The sequence below is a fragment of the Zalophus californianus genome, chromosome 4, assembly GCF_009762305.2.
Source record: "Zalophus californianus isolate mZalCal1 chromosome 4, mZalCal1.pri.v2, whole genome shotgun sequence".
Taxonomy (NCBI): Eukaryota; Metazoa; Chordata; class Mammalia; order Carnivora; family Otariidae; genus Zalophus; species Zalophus californianus.
This window is the reverse complement of record NC_045598.1, coordinates 174,510,040-174,535,734: the sequence shown is the minus strand read 5'-3', so window position 1 is coordinate 174,535,734 and position 25,695 is coordinate 174,510,040. Positions and strand designations below refer to the sequence as shown.

Here is a 25,695-nt window from a genome sequence, read left to right as displayed (position 1 = left end):
CTATCGTTAGCTTCTTGAGGAAACTCCATACTGTTTTCCAGAGCGGCTGCACCACCTTGCATTCCCACCAACAGTGTAAGAGGGTTCCCCTTTCTCTGCATCCTCACCAACATTTGCTGTTTCCTGACTTACTCGGTTTTTGCCATTCTGACTGGTGTGAGGTGGTATCTCATTGTGGTTTTGATTTGTATTTCCCTGTTGCCGAGTGATGCTGAGCATTTTTTCATGTGTCTGTTGGCCATTTGTAGGTCTTTGGAGAAATGTCTGTTCATGTCTTCTGCCCATTTCTTGACTGGATTATTTGTTTTTGGGGGTGTTGAGTTTGATCAATTCTTTATAGATCTTGGATACTAGCCCTTTATCTGGTATGTCAGTTGCAAATATCTTCTTCCATTCCATAGGTTTCCTTTTAGTTTTGTTGACTGTTTCCTTTGCTGTGCAAAAGCTTTTTAATCTTGATGAAGTCCCAATGGTTCATTTTTGCTTTTGTTTCCCTTGCCTTTGGAGGTATGTCTAGCAAGAAGTTGCTGTGGCCGAGGTCAAAGAGTTTGTGTGTTCTCCTCTGGAATTTTGATGGATTCCTATCTCACATTTAGGTCTTCCATCCATTTTGAGTTTATCTTTGTGTATGGTGTAAGTAAATGGTCCAATTTCATTCTTCTACATGTGACTGTCCAATTTTCCCAACACCATTTGTTGAAGAGACTGTCTTTTTTCCATTGGATATTCTTTTTTTTAGATTTCATTTATTTATTTGGCAGAGAGATAGTGAGAGAGAGAGAGAGCACAGGCAGGGTGAGAAGTAGGGGGAAAGGGAGAGGCAGGCTCCCCACTGAGCAATAAGCCCAACGCGGGGCTCGATCCCAGGACCCTGCAATCATGACCTGAGCCAAAGGCAGATGCTTAACCGACTCAGGCACCCAGGCACCCCTCCATTGGATATTGTTTCCCGTTTTGTTGAAGATTGGTTGACCATAGAGTTGTGGGTCCATTTCTGGGTTCTCTATTCTGTTCCATTGATCTATGTGTCTGTTTTTGTGCCAGTACTATACTGTCTTGATGATTACAGCTTTGTAATATAGCTTGAAGTCCAGAATTGTGATGTCACAAGCTTTGGTTTTCTTTTTCAATATTCCTCTGGCTATTTGGGGTCTTTTCTGGTTCCATACAAATGTTACGATTATTTGTTCCAGCACTGTGAAAAATGTCAATCGTATTTTGATAGGGATTGCATTGAATGCGTAGATTGCTCTGGGTAGCATAGACGTTTTAACAGTATTTGTTCTTCCAATCCATGAGCATAGAATATTTTTCCATTTCTTTGTGTCTTCCTCAATTTCTTCCAAAAGTGTTCTGTAGTTTTTAGAGTACAGATCCTTTACCTCTTTGGTTAGGTTTATTTCCACCAATAAAGTATCATGTCATCTGCGAAGAGCAAGAGTTTGACTTCTTCTTTGCCAATGTGAACGCCTTTTATTTCTGTTTGTTGTCCGATTGCTGAGGCTAGGACTTCTAGTACTATGTTGAATAGCAGTGGTGAGAGTGGACATCCCTGCCGTGTTCCTGACCTTAGGGGAAAAGCTCTCAGTTTTTCCCCATTGAGAATGATATTCACTGTGGGCTTTTTGTAGATGGCTTTTATGATATTGAGGTATGTTCCCTCTATGCCTACACTGTTGAGAGTTTTAATCAAGAAAGGATGCTGTATTTTGTCAAATGCTTTTTCTGCATCAATTGAGAGGATCATATGGTCCTTGTCCTTTCTTTTATTAATGTGTTTTATCACATTGATTGATTTGTAGATGTTGAACCACCCTTGCAGCCCAGGAATAAATCCCACTTGATCGTGGTGAATAATCCTTTTAATGTACTGTTGGATCCTATTGGCTAGTATGTTGGTGAGAATTTTGGCATCCATGTTCATCAGCGATATTGATCTGTCCTTCTCCTTTTTGGTGGGGTCTTTGTTCGGTTTTGGGATCAAGGTGATGCTGACCTCATAGAATGAGTTTGGAAGTTTTCCTTCCATTTCTGTTTTTTGAAACAGCTTCAGAAGAATAGGTATTACTTCTTCTTTAAATGTTTGGTAGAATTCCCCTGGGAAGCCATCCGGCCCAGGAGCCTGAAAGAATTAAGATCAACAAACCCCTAGCCACACTTCCCAAAAAGAAAAGAGAAAGGACCCAAATTAATAAAACATGAATGAAACAGGAGAGATCACAACCAACAACAAGGAAATACAATTATAAGAACATATTATGAGCAACTATACTGGCTCATAGGCATTGACAAATTAAGCAATCTGGAAAAAATGGATACATTCCTAGAAACATATAAACTACCAAACCTGAAACAGGAAGAAATCGAAAACCTGAGCAGACCCATAATCAGCAAGGAAACTGAAGCAGTAATCAAAAATCTCCCCAAAAATAAGTTGGCTGTATTTTAAACACAACCACGCAGTCTTGGCTTTGGAGGGTTTCTCATCTATGTTAGACAAAAAGCAGTCATTTTAAAGAGGTGGGAAAAAAAGACTCTCAAAGGCAAATACACTGACAAAAGGAAGAACATACGAACCAAAAAACTGACACAAGAGCTTTAAAGCTGTAGGAGCCTGGGGCCTCTTGGTGTAGGGGATGGAACCCAATGTATATCCACTCTGCTGCACAGCAGCAAGAACCAAGACTCCCAGTGATGGTGGACATAATTAGAGGTTTCAAAGTGGCCACTGATGACCACTGACATTTCTCAGGTGCTTGCTAGACCATGAGCTGCTCCAGGGGCATGGGCCGTGTGAATGAAGTTTGAGCCCTTCACCCTACCAAGCACTCCATGTACGTGTGTCCTTCAGTCCTCACACAACTCTGTGAGGGAGGTAGTATTATTATTCCCCTTTGAGATCTGGGGAAAGTGAAGCAAGGAAGGATTAAATAATGTCTAGTGAGGGGTGAAGCACAGATTGGGATTTAGGTAGAAGTTCTTCACACAGTGCCTTGGGCTCACATATTATCAACCAGAAGCTAACCTACTAGGATTTCTACAACTATTGGAACTGGATCATTATCTTCACTTTACCCCCAACCCTGAGCTTCCTTCCTCTCCCCTAACTCCCCAGCTGGATTCAATGCTCTTCCTTAGTGCTTTCATGCTACTCTGCGTATAATGCCGTCACTCCCCTCCCATGTGATTTTAGAACTATCTGTTCACACATCTCCCCCACACTGGACTGATAACTCACTTGTTCATCTTTGTCTCCCCATTACAAAATCCCATTACATTGTCCCCATTACAATGACACAAAACCTGGCACATAGCAAATGCTCAATAAAAGTTTGATGAATTCATTACATTTTATAGATAAGCCTTACTCAAACCAATGTTTTGCTCAGTTGGAGTCCAAATCCCTATGACCAGGTACGCCCCCAGACCAGTGTGTGAGTAAGGTCCTTGTATCTGTATTTTTAGAAACTCCCCAAGTGATTCTAATGTACCCAAAGTTGAGAGCCATGGGTCTAATATCAGGTGTTCCTCTCGTGCAGGAATGTGCCTAAATGCGGCCCCCAGACCATCATCGCACTAACCATCAGAATAACCTAGGATCTTGTTAGGAATGCTTGTTAGGAATCATCAGGCCCCACTCCAGATCTACAGAATCAGAAATTCTGAGGCTAGGGCCCAGCAATGCAGCTGAACAAGCCCCTTCAGGTGATTCTGATGTTTGTGCAAGTGTGAGAATCAATGTTGAAGCAAAAGTATCTCCCGGGCCTAGTCTGGAGCTATGGTCCACCTTTCACTATGAACCATTCCTATCACTCAGCTTGCAGAGATGCCCGGATGACGGCCTTTAAAGCTGACTTAGCCCCACACCCTCCTCCAAGGCCTCGCACACCAAATGCAACCCAGGGACTGCCCCATTCTGCTGGTCCACCTGACCCCAGGCAGCACTCTCCCACCACTCACCTTAGCACTGCACAGAGGAAAGGCAGCTCAAGAGTCCCTCCACCAGCAGAGGAAGGAAGCCACTCTTCATCCTTCCCATTAGTTCAACACATTCTTTTAAAGAAACTCCTATGGGGGAGCCTGGGTGACTCAGTTGGTTAAACATCTGCCTTCAGCTCAGGTCATGATCCCAGGGTCCTAGGATCAAGCACCCATGTCAGGGTCTCTGTTCAGTGGGAAGTCTGCTTCTCCCTCTCCCACTGCTCATTCTCTCTCTCTCTTTCTCCCCCCCTCAAATAAATAAAATCTGAAAGAAAGAAAGAAAGAAAGAAAGAAAGAAAGAAAGAAAGAAAGAAAGAAAGAAAGAAAGAAAGAAAGAAAGAAAGAAAGAAAAGAAAGAAAGAAAGGAAGGAAGAAAAAAAGAAAGAAGCTCCTATGAGCCAGGTACTGTTTGAGGTTCTATAGATAAAAAGAGGAATAAAAGACCACAGTCTGTGCCCTTAAAAATAGCTCACAGTCTACCAAGGGAGGCAAATAAATAAATAATTATAACGATGTATGATGGATGCACAAATAGAAACATGTCCAAAACTTGGATGCAGGAGGAGCTGATGCTGTGTGGGAGGAAAGAGTAGAAGAGGCTTCCTGACATGGAGAAGGGCATTCTTTACAGTGCTGGAGTACACACAGAAAGGTACAAGAAGGGTGGTGCTCTGGGAAGAGAAGCTGTAGCTCTTCACTTGCCAAAGCACTTAAGCCATCAAGCATCACCTGCCTGTGCAGCTGCTAGCCCCTCCCCCTCAGCGGGGAGCTTCTGCAGGGCAGACACTGCATGTTACTCACGGCTCTATCTCTGGGGCTTGACACCTAACAGGTGTGCCATACATATTTTTAATAGAAAGATCAATGGACAAGGGGTGGTGACACAGATGCACAGGGGTGAGACCCGAAGGCCCTTGTTTGCTATGCAAAATTAGTACCCTAGGGCTAATATGCAAAGTATCCCAAACTGGGTGGCTTTTTTTTTTTTAAGATTTTATTTATTTATCTGAGAGAGAGAGCATAAGCAGGAGGAGGGGCAGAGAGAGAGGGACAAGCAGACTCCCTGCTGAGTGGAGAGCCCGACGTGGGGCTCACTCCCAGGACCCTGGGATCATGATCTGAGCTGAAGGCAGACTCTTAACTGACTGAGCCACCCTGGCACCTCACAAATTGGATGGCTTAAAACAATGGAAATACATTCTCTCAAAGTTCTAGAGTCTAGGGATTTGAAATCAAGGTGTTAGCAGGGCCACTGTTCCCCCTGAAGGCTGTAGGGAAGAATTCTTTCTTGCCTCTTTCAGCCTCTGGTGGCCCCAGGCATTGCATTCCTTGGCTCAGGGCAGAAGAAACCCAGTCTCTGCCTCCCTGTTTACACGGCTTTCTCCTCTGTGTGTGTCTCTGTTTCTCTTCGTCTTAAAAAGACCCCTGCCACTGGATTTAGGACCCATTCTAAATCCAGGATGATCTCATCCATGATCCTTTACCAATTACTTAAGCAAAGACTCTATTTCCAAGTAAGGTCACATTCTGAGGTTCCAAGTAGACAAGAATCTGGGGGATACTATTCAACCTCCTACACCAAGGAAATTGGGTTTTTTTTGCTATAGGCCAGTAGTGGTTTCTAAACTCTGTACATCAGATTCCTTTGGAAGGCTTGTTTAAACAGAGAGCTGGGCCCTATCCCCAGAGTATCTGATTCAGTAGATACTCTAGAGTGGGACCCAAGAATTTGTATCTCTCACAAGTCACCTGATGATGCCGATGGTGCTGGTCCAGGGACCACACTTTAAGAACCAGTATCTTAGGCAACAGAGAAGCCCTAACTGATCTCAGATAAGGCAATGACAAGGTCAGAGCTGCACTTTGGATGGACCATGCTAGAAGCTGGTAGAAAAAGTTTTGGAGAGAAACATAACCAAAGGCAAGTAAAACACTTGGGAGGCAGTGGCCCTGGAGAAAGATGATGAACCCCTGCTTCCAGCTAAAACAGCAGCAATGGGATTGGAGAGAAGAGAACAGATTGGAAGGTCAAATAGCTGTAACTGGCTGACTAACTGGACAGGTAGGTGAGGGACAAGGAAGACTATAGAGTGACTCTCGGGTACCTGGCTTGTGTACCCAGGTGAATGGGGAGCATCCTGGGGACAGGGAAAAGTGGAGGTTTGCGCAATGCGAGGATGAGTTTGGTTTTGGGATCTGTTGAGTTTGAGGTATCCATGGGACACCTGGGCGTAATGCCTAGCAGGGTAGCTGGATCTGAAACTCGAGAGAAGTCTGGCCTTGGGGTAATTTGAGGAGTAGGAACTCATAGTTGTTCTGTTTGTTTTTTTCTTGCTTTCAAGTCAGTATGTGTTTGATCACAAGTAGCACACTACAGGATTAACAGTGGCTTAAATAACAGAGACATTTGATTATTAGCCCTCACATGAAGCTGAAAGGAGGGGACTCCAGTGTTGGTTCAGCAGTTCAGTCACATCATTAAGGACCCATGCCATGTCTGCCCTTCTATTCTGCCACCCTCAGTGTGCTGGCAGCAACTCCCCTCATGGGTACAAGATAATGGTCTGGGTTTAAGTTCATGATCTCACACGATAGGATCACAAGTAAGAAGGAAGGGGATAGAGAAAAAAGTGCCTTTCTTCTTAGGTACCACTCCCCTATCACCGAGAAGAATCTTTTTGGAAAGCCCCAAGCAGGCATCCCTTTTCTGATCTCACTGGCCAGAGTTGGTCAAAAGCCCATCCCTAGACCAATCACTGGCCAAGGCGAAGAGGACAGCCATGAGTCATGATTCATTCCAGGGCTGGGGAAATCATCTTGTCAACTAGCACGCTTCTCTCTCAGTCTCGCTTTCTCGCTCTCTCTCCTTCTTTCCCCATAAGTTAGCCTCATTCCCTCCTACCGAAAATGAACATTTTCTATTTCCCAGTGGTGTGGGAAGCAAAAGTTTTTGGTGAGAGGGAGGCATGGCCACAGATAGCTCAGGCACCACAGAGAGGGCCATGGCCTCACGTAGCTCCAGATTAACAACATCGAGGAAAAGAGTTTCTTTTGCTAAGCATCTATAACGTGTCAGGGAAAAAATTCTGGTTGGCTTGGGTCATGTACCTACTCCTTGGACTGTCACTGCAGCAGAGGTTGGCCTTACCAATCCTTGGGGGCTTGGGGATATTGCTTTATCATTATTTCTTTCTTATAACTATTATTTTTATTAATATTACTATGGCTGCTGCTGCTATTGGGTGGACTGAAATAGAGAATGAAGACTCAAAGGTCAGGTAGAAAGGCAGCCAAATAATTCACCCTTCCTATAATGGGGGTTTGGATGGTTGTGGTGTGAATGAAAAAGAAGATAAAAATGTTAAAAAGAATTTTAAAGAAATAATTAATAGGCTTGGATCCAATGCATATTTAAACTCTTACCGGGGGAAAGAATAGCATCCATTGTTTTGATTCTGATGGAGAAAGAAATTTGCTCAAAGCAAATTTAGCTATTTCACCTTGTTTCCTTTTTAGCAAATCAAGACTTGTTCGCATACTGTTGGTTATGCCCTCTACACAGCACCATTCAGTGCTGTAATGGCCCAGCTCAGCCCCCAGCATTTGCTCTTTTCAATTCCATCTTCTACCCACTTACCACTGACTCTTGAGGATCCCAGAGTACACTTGCTTCTTTTTTCCCTGCCAGCAATGAATCCCAAGTTTATACTCTCATTGAATTGGCAAAAAAATAGCCTTTGGCAATAGAAGAAGGAAATGGATAATTATTTTCTAATGAGAAAAGTGCTTCATTTTTCATAACTCTCGAAGGCATGGTTCTTTTCACGGTTGAGGAATGGCCATCATCTCCCCACAACCCCCTTATCCTCCAAGTTCACTTTTGTTGATGCAATACAGCAGTAATTGGATATCTGGAGGTTTAACACTCTTCAGAGGTTTCTGACTCCCAAAACAATCTGTGGACAACCTCAAGGCACTTTCCCCAGGACACAATCTTGTTTCCAGACAATGCATATAATTCCACCCCTAGGAGAAACTCCGAGTTGTCTAGCCCAGCACAGTACTTAAGGGCCCCCAAGAATGAGTCAGCTGAGGCTGCCAGTTGAGGCTCCTGCCAGCTGAGGCCATGATGCCTACAATTGTGATGCAGACAAAGAAGCAGAGGGGGGTGACAGGCTTCTCACTATGGACGGACTTTAACTCAGATTTTTCCTCCTAGTTGCATTGTCCCAGTACTAATCTTTCAGATTGGTCATCTGGGTTTCTTTGAAATAAAACTAAGGGAAAAAAGACATCATGCTCCACTTCTAATCCTCCCTTTTATATAACTACAGCAATTCACTCTTCGCCACTGGAGACCATGCCTGAGTCATTTACTTATATGCCATTTGCACCAGCAGCCCAGCCTTCTCAACACCTTGTAAAGGAACATGTTTATAGAATTGTTACAACTGATAGGCCAGGGTGGTAGACCCTCATCATGTTAGCTCTTGGCATGAATGACATTGGAACCAGGTAATTCTTTGTTGTGAGGGGCTGTTCTGTGCCTTGTAGGATGTTTAGCAGAATCCCTGATCTCTATGACCAGATTCTAGTAGCACCCCCCTATTTATGACAATGTCAATGTCCCAAATGTCCCCAGAGAGGCAAGGTTGCTCCTGGTTGGTTGAGAACCACGTCATGAGACACCGACCCTAGCAAAAGCAAGGTTATAGGGCAGGAGATGCCCCCATAATGTCTTTATCCGACCGAATTTCTATCAGTAAACCTGCATTCCTGTCTCTCTGGCCTAGATGTCCCTCACGCTGATCGCCTTTCTTATCACAGGGTGGAGCCAACTCTTCTTCAAGATTGACCCTAGTCCTCCTGGTGGTGACAACAGCAGCTGAGAGGCAGCGGTTTCCCCTGAAAGGCTGTTAGCCCTTTAGTAACTTCTGATGGCCAGAGTGAGAAGGGCTTCCCTACAGAAATACTCAGTACTGAGGCTGCTCAGAGCTGCTGGTTTTCCTGCTTAGATGAGCAGAGCTCAGCTGGAAAGTCACCAATTGAAACAATCATCAGTCCATTTGCTCACCTCCCTGCTGTTTGGGTGTAGCCCCCAAAAGGACTGCCTCATTTAGTCTCCCTATACCAAAACTCAGTGCATAGCGGGTCAGTCACGTTGTTTGTATTTCTGATTATATTGTCAGTATCTTCAGAAATGATGGTGTCCGCCACCTTAGGGCACTAGATATTGGAGGGTCTTAAAGTCAGATATCCTTAAGGTCAGGTCCCAACCCTGTAGTCACCTTTGATAGGTAAACACCACACCAACTTAATGTGTAACCCAGAGGGCATAGCCTGAGAAAGTTTGTCTTTCTGGAAAATGACCTAATTGTATCAGTCTTCATTAAAAGGTATTCTCAAAATGCCAACATACAAATAATCCCAAATTTAGAAGAAAGGTCATTTTTTTTAATCTAAGAAGTTTCACTCATTTTTTAAGAACACATATGAAGATCTGATTCAAATGGATGTTTTTCCTCTTTTCAGCCTTTTTTGCCAAATGATGCAAATATTCCTACCCATTTAGAGTGATGGCCAAACACATATTTCATATATGTCACCTTAAAATTGCATCTCTGAAAGGATAGATAGATCAATAGCCAAACAGTTCTATGTGTTCTCAGCACCCTTCTAAGGTTAGCTAGAACTCAGGCATCCTGACACACTGCCTAGCTATCTGGTCGACGTCCTTGATTAACAGACTCTGGAAGGGTCCAAGTGGGAAGAAGATCTAAGAATGGAGCAATCAGCTTTGCTGTTAAGTCAGTGTGACCATGGAGAATCCTGATGGAACAATAACTACATGGTGAAATACCAAATACTCTTATAACATTGAAACTGTGTTTAAATAGACCCAACAAGTACAATGCGATATATGTTTTTTTTCTAATTAGTAGTTTTACTTCTTGCTCTGACAAGCATCTAAGCAGATTTTGATTTAAAACCAAAAAAGCAAGACTTAAAAAAAAATGTGTTGTTCCAAGGAAACCATGCCCAAGAAAACAATCAACTTAATGAAATAATATGCCACTAATCACCCAAGATTCATGTTTAAAGATATGAGTGGCCACTCTGTAGTGTTTCATATTGCCCATCAATGTCTACTAAACACGTCTGTGGAAATGTTGCCAGGATATTTCTGGCCCTGAATTCACGAACTTTAATAGTACAATACTTTGCATTCACACTAACTGGTTTCAAAGTACAAATGAGTAACCACTTAGAGGTAAAAGAGCATTGTCCTCAGGGAGGAGTTCAGATTTTTCCAAAGCAAGTAAGTGACCCTGGGCAAATGACTTAATAACTAAAAAAAAAAAAAGACTTAATAACTAGGCCTCAGTTTACCTGTAAAATGAGGGGACTGAATACATTCAATGTTTCCCAAACTTCAGACTTAAGTATGACCTTCATGAATGTTGCCAGATACATGTGCCACCTGTTCTACTAATAGTTCTATTAATTATTTTCTTTAAACTCACTCATCTTTTTGACACACAAAATATTTATCTTAAAAAGAAAATTTATATCAGTACCATAAATGGAAAATCATTATCAGTTGAAATATAGATAATTAAATGAAAGCAAAAAAGACTATATTAAATTCTAACTAAATACCATTGCCAGCTGAAGGCTCAGATTCTGTCATCTGTTTTCTGATAAAAAGATCTATTTGCATAAAGTAGAGAAAAGGTTGGCAAAATAATTATTTCAGCCTTTGTGGGCCACACAACCTCTGTTACAACTATTCAACTCTGCCAGTGAAGTGTGAAAGCACCCACTGAATAAATGTCCAGTAAAACTTTATTTATATGTTCCAATAAAACTTTATTTATAAAAACAGTGGACAGGCCAGATTTTGACCATAGTCTGTAGTTTGCCAATCGCTGGATTGAAAGAGCGTGAAAGACATACCATCACCAGGCAAAGAATGACTCAATCAGAAGACTTGAGAGACAATTTAAAAATGAATTCCTTTTTTTAGTTGAAAGTCCAAAAGGCTTTAATATATTCAGTGTTCCATGTCACCCGTTTTGAAAACCCTAGGTTGAATTTCTACCCTAGGAATCTTTGATAAACCTCTTCCCTCTATCTTTTGCTCCTTGAATAAAGTCTGTGATTTCTTACTTGTGTCAAGCCTCAGCACATTTTTAAGTTGTCTTTCTGATTCATTAGGATGTAAATGGGAAAGTTTCTAATCTTTGTCAAACCAGCACCTGGCTGCACACTGGAATTATCTGGTAAGTTTTGAAAATCTATATCAGAGATTCTGATTTAATAGGACCAGGATGGGACTCAGTCATTTGTTTATTTTAAAACATCTCAAATGATTCTAATGTGCATCCAGGGTCAAAAAGCTATTCATCTATGTTTTGCTCAGAGCATCTTCCTCAGAGTCCACAATTTCCTCCATAGGTTTTAATTCTAAGAGCCCCCAAACTATGGTTTGCTCAAACTATTCCAGACTGAAAGTCTTATGTATTCACTTTCACTTGCATTTCCTGTTGAGCCTCCAGGTGGGGTCTGAATGAGCTCTTTAAGGTGTCCTGGTTAAGTTTATTATTCCTTTATTCATTCTCTCTGCTTCATTAGCCTAGAAGGCTTGACATCATTATCAGCTCAAGATGTCTAACTAGATAGCTTTGCTCTTCCCTTCCTCTGTCCCCACTATTGCCCCTGACCCTTGACATTGATACAAAGTGGAGTAAGGCCAGGATGCAAAGGAAAAGAGATGTGGTATATTCTGTCACATACAAAGGAAGAAGATTCTTCCTCCTCTAGAAGGGAAGAGAAATGCCTCACGCCTACAGAGAATTCAAATGAGGTTCCATTAAGATGTAAACATTTACCAAGTGCCTATAATGTGCCAGGCATTGTGCTAGGTGCTGGAGATACAACAAGGAACAGGACATGATTCTTGGTCCCAAGAGGTTTATAGTCTAGGGAGGGAGATAAACTAGTGAATAAGTATAATAATGTATCTTAAGGAGATCTGGTAGAAATCTCTAGAGTGGAGTGTAAGCACAAAGGAGAAACTGGTGTGCTAGAACATGTCTCACAGCCAGCTCTTGGTGGGGGTAGGAGACAAAAACCCAATTTGTGCCAGAGGCCAATTTCCATAGCATAAATATGAAATCACAGCTGATTTCAAGTTACTAACATGACCTCCCTGAACACAGAGTTGGGAAGACAACAAGGGAAGTTGCACCCAATTGGCTCTTGAAAGCTTGCAAAGTGAGCTCCAGCTTGGGTGGCAATCAGCCTGGTTTACTCAAGATGTTTTAGCACTGAGTTGAGGGTCCATATCTGCACTCTCTTTTCTGTTCCATTGGTCTGTATGTCTGTTTTTGTGCCAGTACCATGCTGTCTTGGTGATCACTGCTTTGTAATATAGCTTGAAATCGGGCAACATGATGCCCCCAGCTTTGTTTTTCTTTTTCAACATTTCCTTGATGATTCAGGGTCTTTTCTGATTCCATACAAATTTTAGGATTGTTTGTTCCAGCACTTTGAAAAATGTCATTGGAATTTTGATCGGGATGGCACTGAAGGTATAGATTGCTCTGGGTAGCATAGACATTTTAACAATGTTTATTCTTCTGATCCATGAGCATGGAATATTTTTCCATCTTTTTGTGTCTTCTTCAATTTCTTTCATGAGTGTTTTGTAGTTCCTAGAGTATAGATTCTTTACCTCTTTGGTTAGGTTTATTCCAAGGTATCTTATGGGTTTTGGTGTTACTGTAAATGGAATCGTTTCTCTAATTGCTCTTTCTACAGATGCATCGTTAGTGTATAAGAAAGCAACTGATTTCTGTGCATTGATTTTGTATCCTGCCACATTACTGAATTGCTGTATGAGTTCTAGTAATTTGGGGGTGGAGTCTTTTGGGTTTTCCACATAAAGTATCATGTCATCTGCGAAGAGAGAGTGTTTGACTTCTTCTTTGCCAATTTGAATACCTTTTATTTCTTTTTGTTGTCTGATTGCTGTTGCTAAGACTTCAAGTACTATGTTGAACAACAGTGGCGAGAGTGGGCATCCTTGACGTGTTCCTGATCTTAAGGGAAAGGGTCTCATCTTTTCCCCATTGAGGATGATATTCACTGTGGGTTTTTCATAGGTGGATTTTATGAACTTGAGGAATGTCCCCTCTATCCCTATACTCTGAAGAGTTTTGATCAGGAAAGGATGCTGTGTTTTGTCAAATGCTTTTTCTGTATCAATTGAGAGGACCATATGGTTCTTCTCTCTCCTCTTATTAATGTGTTCTATCACACTGATTGATTTGCGAATGGTGAACCACCCTTGCATCCTGGGGATAAATCCCACTTGGTCGTGGTGGATGATCCTTTTAATGTACTGTTGGATCCTATTAGCTAGGATTTTGTTGAGGATTTTGGAATCCATACGCATCAGGGATATCGGTCTGAAATTCTCCTTTTTGATGGGGTCTTTGCCTGGTTTGGGGATTAAGGTAATGCTGGCCTCACAGAATGAGTCTGAAAGCTTTCCTTCTGTTTCTATTTTTTTGGGAAACAGCTTCAGGAGAATAGATATTATTTCTTCTTTGAATGTTTGGTAGAGTTCCCCAGGGAATCCCTCAGGCCCTGGACTCTTTTTGGGGGGAGGTTTTTGATCACTGCTTCAATCTCATTACTGGTTATTGGCCTGTTCAGGGTGTCAATTTCTTCCTGTTTCAGTCTTGGGAGTTTATAGGTTTCCAGGAAGACATCCATTTCATCCAGGTTGCTCAGCTTATTGGCATATAGTTGTTGATAATAATTTCTAATAATTGTTTCTATTTCCTTGGTGTTGTGATCTCTCCCCTTTCATTCATAATTTTATTAATTTGGGTCCTTTCTCTTTTCTTTTGGGTAAGTCTGGCCAGTGGTTTATCGATCTTATTAATTCTTTCAAAGAGCCAGCTTCTAGTTTCGTTGATCTGATCTGTGTTTCTGGTTTCTAATTCATTGATCTCTGCTCTAATCTTAATTATTTCTCTTCTAATGCATGGCTTAGACTAACATAACATAATAAAATTAAATTTAAAAAAGATGTTTTAGCACTGAAAATCTCACATCCTAGGAAACCCTCAGTCTTGGGCAATCAAACAGTTGGCCACCTTAGGTCCCACACTCAATTGGCAGAAAGTCCTCAGTCTTTCCCAAGAGGGTCAGGAATGGTTCCAGAGAGGAGATGAGGCTTCAGCAAATTCCCTTAAGTAGATAGATTCTCCACCATTTCCAGTGGACTCAATGGTGGGCAACCAGGTGTTTAAGAAATGGAGGAGCAAGAGGCCAGTGCTGTCAACCCCAAACCCCTTGGCCCTCTGAGGACTCGGGAAGTTACAGTGAGGGATTGGCTTGCAGTATCTCCCCTCTTTCCCCACTGAACACTGATGGACCCTTCCTAATAAGACAAATCAGCCTAGATCCTGGCAGGTAGGGAGGAAGGAGATTTTACCCATGAAAATGTTTGACAGTTTATCAGGCTGGAAAGCTGTCACCCAGAAGAATAAACATATTGGAAACCTTGGTCATCCTGCTGGCCTTCTGCTTTTCAGCTTGCAAACTGCCTCTGCAGTCCCTTAGCTAGGATCCCTCCACTACTCAGAGGGCAAGATGTTTTAGTAAAGAGGGAACAGGAAGGTTTGGGGTGAGATGGGGAAAGAGGAGATGGAGGAAGTGCCCTGACAGCCTGTTGGAGAAAGGCAATAAAAAAAAAAAGCCAATTTCTCCCCTGCCAGCTCTGGATCATCACAATGAAATCTCTTTGCCCAGAACTCTCACATTATCTTTTTACATGGCTTTGTTGAGTTATATTTGACATATTACATTATGTAAGTATAAGGTGGACAATGTGTTGATGTGATACACTTGCATATTGCAAAGTGATTGCCACTATAACCTTAGCCAACACCTGCATTATGTATAATTACCATTTCTCTTTGTGGTAAGAACATTTAAGAGCTACTCTCTTAGGAACTTTCAAGTATATAATACAGTATTATTAACTATAATCATAGTAGATCCCCAGAACTTACTCATCTTATAACTAGAAGTTTATATCCTTTATCAACATCTCCCCTTTCTCCCCACCCTCATTCCAGTCTCTGTTACTATTAGGTTTGGCTTTTTTTAGATTCCACCTATAGGTGATATCATACAGTATTTGTATTTCTCTATCTGACTTATTTCACTTAGCATTAAGCCCTCAAAGTCCATCCATGTTCTTGCAAATGACAGGATTTCCTTCTTTTTTTTTTTTTTTTTTTTTTTTTGAGAGGGAGAGAGGGGGTGGAGGGGCAGAGGGAGAGAAAGAATCTTAAGCAGGCTCCATGCTCAGCGTGGAGCCCCATGTGGGGCTCTGTCTTACGACCCTGAGATCATGACCCGAACTGAAATCAAGAGTCGGACGCTGAATTGACTGAACCACCCAGGCACCCTGACAGCATTTCCTTCTTTCTCGTGGCTAAGTAATATTTCGTGTGTGTGTGTGTGTGTGTGTGTGTGTGTGTGTGTGTGTGTGTACCACATCTTTTTTATCCATTCATCTGTTGATGGACACTTAGGTTGTTTCCCTATATTGGTTATTGTGAATCATGCTGTTATGAATCACATTGTCTTACTTCATCTTCCCAAGATTCTGCTATGTAGGGCGGGTATTAGTCCTAGTTCACAGATGAGAAGCAGAAAACATGATTCCATTTGACTCAAAAGGATACTGACAACAGAATTGACAACAATGCCTTTCCTGAACATATACTTTGCCCACAGGGAGAGGCTGTCCATTTTGCCTTGCAAATAGTGGTAGCTGGCCTTCATTTTCATTTCACTTCCTACTGGCTCATCGTCAAGAACATCTCTTGATCTCACACTATGCAAGGGAGCCTTGGCTTCCCTGGTCAGCAGACAAATCACAGGTCTCATCTGGTGTTTCTGTAAAATATTAGCATTCTAAGAGCTGGACTGAGAATATCTACCATCAAATTAAAAAATAATAATTCTTAAAGGGACAAAAATGTGGTTAATGGGAAGTCAATGGTAGAGATTCTGGATCCAGACTGTGTAGGTTTGAATTCCATCACTTAGTAGCTATGTGACTTCAGACAACTTATTGACCTTTCTGTTTCTTGGTTTTCTCAACTTATCTCATAAGGTTTTTGTGAGGATTAAATGAGTATTACTTGTAAATTATTTGGGCCAGTGCCTGGCACACAGTAAGTGCTTTGTGTTTTGCCATCATCCTCAATTTTAAGTGGTAATCCCTTAAATTTCTCTTCAACTCTTAGCCCGGCTTACTACTTATCTGTAAGTAAAAAATGGTTTCTGATTTAGGACAAAATTATGTAATCAGTTATTTTAAAGGTGCCACACAAAGCAACATGTCAGGGGCTCATTTGACACTCCATAGGAAGCAGGTCAAGATGGAAGGAAGTAATAAAAATAACACTGAGCACTCACCACGGGCCAAGCTTCCTGCCAAGCGTGTTTGATGCATATCCTTGTAACAACCCACAAGACATTGTTATCTTTCAGATGGAAAACAGAGACTTAGAAAGCACAAGGAGAGAAAAATAGGGTAGGTATCTTTGGGAGAATGGATACCTATGTGACCACAAAGAAGTCTCTTTCCCAAACTGGATCTCAGTTTCCCCAAGTCTATAATGACTTTAAAATCTATACAAAGCAAGGTTGGCCCAAATCGCCAGCATTGGCTCAAGGTACCATTAACTAGCAGTGGCAATGGCCATTGCTTACAATGGGGAGAATTCAGCCATGTCCGAGGCTCTCCCCAGCCCAACCCTTGCCTGCCTCTACCTTCCTCCCTGCTTAAAAAGCCAAGGCCACTACCTGATTCTAATCCTGGTCCTCATTTTTAATCTCTCCTCAGCCTGCTCCCGATTTCATGTTGGCTCAAAGAGCAGCCCCATTTCGATCCGTGTACAATGAGCCCTCTGCCCTCTGCTCTCCAGTACTTCCTCGGAGCCCTCCTGTCTCAGTGCCTGGACACCAGGCAACCACTTTCAAATATTTACCGAGGAAATTGCAGCAAGCCGGGCCTTCTGGGGAACTGCACTGGAAAGAGCAAACAATCAAAATGCCACTCCTATTACATTTTGATAAAGCTTCAGGGTTTACAAGTGACCCCTACATCCTTATGTCACTGAGCACCTCCTATGTGCCACCAACCAAGGGCTCACTGTGTAATCTGGCACTGCTTCCCACACACGACTGCATCCAAACCTCAAGCTACCCATGAGCAGGTGCACCTCCACTTTAAAACCGAGACAACAAAGGCTCAGAGAGATGGGTCAGCTTGCCCAGGGGGTGTCGTACAACTGGCAAGGGTCAAAGCATAACTGAATACAGTAGGTCCTACTCCCAAGTCCATGTGATGTCATATGTCTTGGTTAAATCAATCAGGTCTGTTCTGCAGTAGTTCAATGGCAGGTCATAGGTAGGCACACATGTACACAGACCCAGAAAGCATCATGCTGCAGTCTCTCCCCGCAGCGTCCTTCCCCCACCTTCATCCCTCCGTATGTATGTATGTATGTCTGTATTTTGCCTGCCTAACTCCTAGTCATCTTTCAAGAACCAGCACAAATGTCAGCCTCTCCCTAAAAATTCCTTTTCCTCCTCCCAGCTGTTTGCACCCACAGTGTGCATCCTCTCATAAATGCACTTGTCATTGATCTGCATCCCTGTTAATTTCCCTGGGGGAAGGATGACACTTCTTCAATCAAGTCCCCCTCACCTGGGGCAGCTCTTGCCACATGGCAGATCTTCACTACGTGTCTGCTGACGGAAGGGGAGAGAGGAATAGGGGAGGATGGAAAAAAGAAGGGAGAGAAAAAAAAGGGAAGGAAGCAGGGAGAGAGGAGGAACCCTCCCGAGGAGAGTCTAATTTGCCTGCTGCGTATTGCTCTTTAATTAAATTCACATGTCTCTCATGAGAAGTATATACTTATCTGCCAGGTTTGATGCTCTCCCAAATAGATCAGGTCACCAGGACTGATGAATGGGAATCTCATTAAATAGAAGTACACTTAAGGCTGGGTCCTGGAACATCCTGGTTACCATATAATACATAGCAACTGTCTGCCAATCATATCCTTCAGCCAACTTCTTCACAAACTCTATCCCCAGAGTTTGCGGCAAGCTGGGGGAAGATTTTATCAAATGTTCTCTTCGATCCTAGGGGTCAAGCTTTCCTTGAACTGCGCTGGGGCAGAAACCTTTGGTCAGGTGTCTGTTTCTCCACTCGGACCCTTCTGGCTGGTGGGGCTATGGGCAGGGGGTGATATTGGAACTTGAGACAAGAGCCAACCTCTCTCCTGGGCAATCGATGTGCTGAAGCTGGCTGGTGTCTGAGTCATTGCAAAGAGTGGGTGTTTTCAGCATTCTTTCTGCCCAGGTGACAGTGCCTCTAGGCTCGTAGTATCTCAGTTTATTTTGTATGCCTACTTCTTCCAGAAAAATGGATCATTCATTTCCTTATTTAAGATGCAGGAACATCCTGGGTGGCTCAGTCTGTTAAGTCTGCCTTCAGCTCAGGTCATGATCCTGGAGTCCCAGAATCACGTCCGGCATCGGGTTCCCTGCTCAGCAGGGAGTCTGCTTCTCCCTCTGCTCCTCACCCCACTTGTGCTCTCTCTCTCTCTCTCTCCCTCTCCAATAAATACATAAAATCTTTAAAAAAAAATAAGATGCAGGAACATGGAGACACAGAGAAGTGCCATGTAGACATACTGGAAGGAAGCAAAAACAAGACTGAAAGATACCAGTTTATCCATGCACCAGGCAGTGCTTTTTGTCGAGTTAATGGTATTTGCTTCCACTGTGAGCCTGACTGCACTGGCACATTGGCAAGCACCCCACAAGGGCTGTATCTCAGTGAGCTTCTCACACTCCATGAAGTGCTAATTATCACACTAGTCAAATGAGGCAGTTAACAAAATGTGGTGTTGGGGTGTCCTCCCGGGTCGCCTGAACTCCACACAGCCTGAATTATGAGCCACTTTACTGCCTGGTGTGGAAAAAATGTGTCTGGGACTCTAGATCCAAACTGCAGGTGATCAATGAAAAACTGATCCTTGGCGTGCCATTTACAAAGTGAAAACCCCACAAGCAGGAGAGGATTTAAAATAGTCTAGAAGTTTCATTGCCGATCTGCCTTTAGTAAATATTAATCGTTTACATTTTTTAAGCACACGCTCTCTGCTAGGCTTCATTTTAGACGCTTTGTATGAAGGATTTCATCTCGATTCTCATAAGAGACCTATGAGTAGACACTATTATTATCCACATTTGCCATGAGGAAACCACAACACGGAGGGCTTCCCAAACTTGCCCAAGGTCACATGAGTAATGAGCAGCTATGCTGGGATTCAAATCCAGTCTGGGGCACTGGAGATATATCTATATCTCACAATATCGAGTTTGGAAGATATCTCCCGATAGATTGACAGACAGATAGATGATAGATAGATAGATAGATAGATAGATAGATAGATAGATAGATAGATAATCTTCCAAATGTGTCCAATCAAAATATGCAGAATTGAAAACCTAGTATCACTATGAGACCAAAAACCAAGAGCTGACCCAGAGAAGCCGAGGAAATCCTAGCAGTTCTGTGGCTCCCTATCTAGCCTTTAAAATGTTATCTCGCGTAAGCCTCAGATCTTATAAGGGAGACATTGCCCCCATTTTACAGTTGAGAAAATGAGGGCTTAGAGGTTAATGGCCCAAGTTCACATGGCTGCTAAGGGACAGAACCACATTCAAACTTGGATTCACGTGGGCTCAAAGCCCAGACTTCTGTAATCATTTTAATTAACATCTAACATGTTATCCTTTTAATGTGTCTCGAGTGTCAGGCAAATGCTGTGAAGAGAGAAACTGAAAGAAAACAAAAAAGGAATGTTGCTCTGCTTCAACGTTGTCTAGAAAGCAGGTGGAATGTCGTGTATTTGCCTAAATCCTCACAGTGGTGTCTGTCCTCATGCTGGAGTCCCCTGAACGGCCATTTTGTGTCTGACGTGCGCATACCTGCAGATCCTTGCGTGGAAGTTCTGCTCGGTGGCCTCAGGTTTCAAAAATGAAATCTGATGGGAAACCGAGCCTGAGGACCCAAAGTCAGCTGCCTGGCTTGCCAACAATGAACAATGGAGGTGGAATGTCCGCTCCATATACATTCCAGGGAAGGTGGTTACCCAGCTCCTCAGAACAAGCCAAGGCCACCCCTTGCATCAACACTGGGCGGCACTGATGAATGCATCCATTGTGGAGGCAGTCCCAGCCACGCAGAGGGGGAAATTCCTAACAGACTGGTTTCTCACCTCCCTCCCCACTTTTAAATAAGTCCCATCACATGATTCCTTCACTCCGACACCAAATAGCCTGCTGTTATGAGGAACAAGACTGAATTCTCTTTGAATTAGGAAAGATAACCAGCATGGCTTAAGAGCGGTTCTTAGAAGGAACTTGGGAACGGTTGATTTCCACCTGTGGTTGTGCGTCTGACAGAGAATTTTACACTGCATTTTTTAAAGACAACGTACATTTATCATCCTACGGTTCTATGAGTCAGAAGTCCAACAGGGGTCTCACTAACTAAATACTGCATTTTCAATTAAGCAAAAAGGAAAAAGTTATCTCAATATCATCTTTATTCCTAACATGTGGTTCAACATTGTCCCACTGCCCCCCTCCCCCATGTCACTTATTTTGGACCAAATGACAAATACATCTTTGTTTTTTAGCCTTGAATAAACTAGACGTTCAGAGGGTTTTTTCCCTTTTTTCTGTTTTTTTAATAGAAACTTACATTAATTTCTTTAATTTCAAACAACACTTGGTGTTGACTGAGTCGGCCTCTGAGCTACAGTTTCCCCTTCTTTGTGCTCCCATAACTCTGTGACAGGTGCATCATGGAACCACCTTACTAAACCACTAAGGGGATGAAGGATGGGAATGCTCTTTCATACCTGACAGAGCCAGGCTGGCCCAGTCATCTCAAGCAAGTCTCCACATGGCTTCTGCAAGTCCTGGCCACAACTTTGCGGAAATGAGGAAAAAATGTGTCCCTCTGGCCCTGCCCTGCCGGGCCGGGCCTGAGCAAACGTAACCCCAGCTGAACTCCAGCCCCCCTGCCCTCAGCCGGGGCACCACCTGCAGAGTTGTTCACAGAGCCCAGCATCTCTGTCTCCATTTATGGGAAGCGGGGCAGAGAGTAAGTGTCCCACCACATTCTCAGCACTGAGGAGGCTAAAAGAGCAGTTTATGAATCAGCCTGTTAAGAGGAGATGTCGGCTGCTCTGGTTCAATTCTAACTACTGGAACCCTCCACAAAATACTTCTAATGAAAAGCCAAGACACCATGCGCTCTTCTGAGATTGCTATTCCCATGCTCCCACACTCAGAGAATTCGATCAACAGGCAGGATGGGCTGTATAGTGTGCAGCCCATGCAGTCACACAGGCCCCATGCCCAGAAAGGCCTCGCATTGGCTTTAATGCTCCGATGTCACCATCTTTAAAGTTCTAAATCCATTTCAAACACGGATCCTACATTTTCATTTTGCACTGAGCCCTGCAAATTATGGCGCTGATCCTGCCAACAAGCCTTCAGCAGCACCAGATAGCTTTCTCACACCACACAAGACATTTGGAAAGAAAAATGGGATATGTCATCCCCCTGCTGAACAAAAAGGCCCAAGTCATACTTGGAGCACGAGGCAGGATGGTGCACGGGACTAAGCGTGGGTGTGAGGAGGCAATCCAAGCCGGGTGCAGCCCTACGTCCCATGAGGCTTCAGACACATTCCCTAACCGGCCTGAACCCAGATGTCCTGAACCCAGATAATGAAGAAAGGTCTGTAAACAAAGAAATTGTCAGGCATGAGGCAGGTGCTCAACAAATGTGAGTCCCCTTGCCTGCATGCTTCAGAAATAGATACTTCAAGATGGGCCCTGCCATGGAGTGATTCCATAAAGCAGAGAGGTGACCGGAGGCCCTAAAAGATCCCTTTGGCTCTAGGATTACATGACTGTCCATTAACCAAGGTCTCGAAGCCAGCCCTCCTCTAGTCCACGGATATGAGTCAGAACACTTGGTTGCAAGGGCAGAAATCCAACTCATTAACTTCAAGAAAGTGGTGGTTCATTAACAAAACTGGGAAGTGCTAGGAAACAAGCATTTCTGTGTCTCAGGGTTTATACAGTGGTATTCAATCTCTCTTTCTCTCTCCATATTTCCACTCTTTTTGTCTCTGCCTTGCTTCACTCTAGACTCACTGTTTCAGTTGAACAAGCCCAGTCAGAAGATCTCTCTCTCTCTCTCTCTCTCTTTTTCAATATCTCAATATCAACCAAAGAAAAGACTCTGATCCTACTTGGATTATACTCCCACTTCTGAGTCATTCACGACAGTTGCCAGACTGACAGGGTCTGTGTCCACCCAAGGGCAGGACAACGGAGCTTAACCCTCATGACTGACAGCCCCAATGAAAACACATAAAATGGGGGATAGGGAGGCCCCCCAAAGGAATAGCGATGCCAGACAAACACAACATATCTACTGGGCCTACTGGTTTCCTATTTCTTCCCTATGGGGGCCAAAGGAAATGAACGGCAAGACAGGGGAATGGTATAGACAGTAGCACTTACACCAGAAATAAGGGACACATGTCATCCAAGAGAATCTGTGAGGGAAGGCCAAGAGCTCAGAAAACACAGGGTCTTTTCAAAGCTATTAGTAGTGTCATTGCAATTAACCTCACATCTTTACATTCTTAATAGCAACACATCTATTTTTATGTTGACCTTTTCTTTAGGCAACTAATACTGTTTTTCCATTTTATTTTTTATTTTTATTTTTTTAAAGGTTTTATTTATTTATTATTTTGAGAGAGAGAGAATGAGAGAGAGAGAGAGAGAGCACATGATAGGGGGGAGGGTCAGAGGGAGAAGCAGGCTTCCCACTGAGCGGGGAGCCCAATGCGGGACTCTATCCTGGGACTCCAGGATCATGACCTGAGCTGAAGGCAGTCACTTAACCCACTGAGCCACCCAGGTGCCCCTGTTTTTCCATTTTAGTGCTAATAGATTTCCTTTTTAAAATAACTTTAAGTAAAAACCAAGTAGGTCAGCTGGAAGAAAAATAATAAGCAAATAATAATAATGTAGACTTTAATAGCAAATTGGTGCATGTACTATACCAATGACCAAAGTCTGAGAAACACTAGCTTAGTGTATAAACAGAATATTCTCTCCCCAAGGAACAGTAAAAACCAGTAACTCTGCTATTGCTCTTCCATAGGTATCTCTGGCAAACTAAATATTGTATCTCTCATTGTGTGGATGGCAAAGCTTTAGTCCAGGTCACCAAATTTTTCTGTGATAAGGTCCTAGAACCTTCATTTTCTGCCTGGCAACACCTTTTCCTTAGACACACTTGTGTCTCGTGGCAAAAGGGGAGAATGAGCATTCCAGGACATGGGCCCACTGTATTATTCTCTGTCTCAGAGGCAGTCACACAAAGGTAGCATTGATGTCAAAACATCTCATCTCAGAGATGGCCAGGCTGATTGTCCTTATGAACAGAGGGGCCCATTTTCAGTGGTCATCCAAGGCCAGCTGGCTCCAAGGAGTACCAGTCATCTCTCTGGGGCCAGAGTTTCCTCAGCTGATTTCCACATGTACCCACGTATAAAGTGGCAGCTGGTCCCTCACTTGGATGACTTCTTCATCTTCCAAATAACTACCAATGTCAGCCAGAGATAATTCAAGAATGCCTATGTTGTCCACTCACCTTTTCAACTATTTTCTCCAGGCCAAAGCGAGAAGTCATCAGGGTTTTGATGTGGATCAGGATGCCAAAAAGCTGAACAAAGCCTGCAAAGGAATGGGTATGTTTTGTATTTTAACTTACTTTTGAAGTTGGTTAAATTTGATCTCATGTCCAACTTTCCCATGATCTTAGGAAGATGACCTTGTGCATTCCACGCTAACCCAGGTTAATTACTTCTAGGGTTCTCTTTGTAAAAGATCCCCAAACTATAATCGGATCCTAATGCATTTCAAGATTCAAAAGGATAGTTAAAAACTGGATACCATGACATTGAATTTGACCTTGAGGTCGAAGAAACTTCATGAGAAGTGTAGTCATGCAATCCTAATGTCATCCAAGCCCCTCTGATCCCTTTCATGAGAGGTGGTGGGAAATAGGGTGTGATGAAAGCTGGATTAGGGATCTGGGAACTGCATCTAGAAGCAGATCAAGTAAACATAAAACTGTGGCCAAGGTCAAGAATCAAGGGTCAGACCAGAGAAGCCATTTACATCGATGCCTAAGGTAAGTGCATGACTAAGAATAAGAGACTAAGAAAGAGATCAGGAATAAGGTAACCCCAATAACAAGGTGAGATGAAGGGGAGAGCATCTAGAAATAAGGCCATGAGGAGAGGCCCTGAGACCCAAGGAGGTCTCTGATGAAACAACTTTCTAGTCCCAGAAACCCAGGTTTTAGTATATTCACAGGATTGGTAACCGTCATTATTAATTCCAGAACATTTTCACTGCCCCAAAAGAAACCCCATTCCTATTAGCAGCCACTCCCCACTCCCCCTTCCCTTCAGGTCCAGGCAATCATAATCCACTTTCTGTCTCTATGGATTTGCCTATTCTGGACATTTCATACAAATGGAATCATGCAATATGTGACCTTTTGCATCTGGCTTCTTTCGCTTTGCATATTGTTTTGCAAAAACAGGTGCTAGATTTTTACTTAGGAGTAAATCAGTGAAGATTTACTTTCCTAGGAATGGGTATTGTGGTACAACAAGTACGGCCATAAATTCTTTGTGTGACTCCAGAGAAAGAACTGGAATCCATAGTGGAAGTTCTAAGAAGAGATATTTTGCTTCAATATAAGGAATGATCTGAATATAAAATAGTCTGTCTTGCCCAAGAAATGTTGGAGAAGTTCCAAGGGAGTTGGGGTTGGAGAAGATCTGGTAAGAAAGTGGTAAAAGTAAGTGAACACTTACTTAGTAAGTGTTCTTGAATGAATCAGAGGGAGAGGGAGCTGGAAATGAAGGATGACAACTAGCTTGCTTGGTTTGGGTGCGGGGGAAGGGGGGCATCAGTGGAAAGCTCAGCAGAAAGGAGTTGCTTCTTGCTCATATCCTGACCTGGCTCATGTTGTATTTGGACAACAGCTGTCAGGAGCCATGTTTGCCTGGAAGTGGTAGGATGTTTATAGTTCTGAGTCTTGCTGAGTGGCTGAGCCAGCCTCACAGGTGCTTCCCTGCTGCTTCTCAAGTGAGGTCCTGACACCTGGATGTGGGTTGGAGACAGGAGCAAAGTGGGTGTGGGAACAACTCAGCTGCATCAATGATAAATCTCCACATTCTTAGCCACTTAGTGAGTTAAGTTCAGAAAGAACAGATGGAACACCTACTGAATGCCAAAAATCAGTGTTTTCTTCTCCCTTTTGGATGTGATTTCAAGGTGGTACCACTGTTGTGCTGATTACTGTTGTAGAGCACCTTCTATGTGCCAAGTGCTAAGCTGGGCACTGCACACAGGTCGTCTTGTATAACCCTCTCAACAACCCTATAAAGCTGTATTCTAACGATTTAACAGATGAGAATACTGA

At 43.0% G+C, this 25,695-nt stretch overlaps 1 protein-coding gene across 2 annotated transcripts in view; it reads left to right on the top strand.

Moving 5' to 3' along the window:
- Nucleotides 1-25,695, top strand: part of ANXA13 (annexin A13) — a 56,752-nt gene that overhangs the window by 4,560 nt on the left and 26,497 nt on the right. For both annotated transcript variants that reach the window (XM_027602650.1, XM_027602567.1), the window contains one exon: nucleotides 23,869-23,944. In XM_027602650.1, the coding sequence (XP_027458451.1) occupies nucleotides 23,869-23,944 (76 nt within the window). The remainder of the gene's footprint in view (nucleotides 1-23,868; nucleotides 23,945-25,695) is intronic.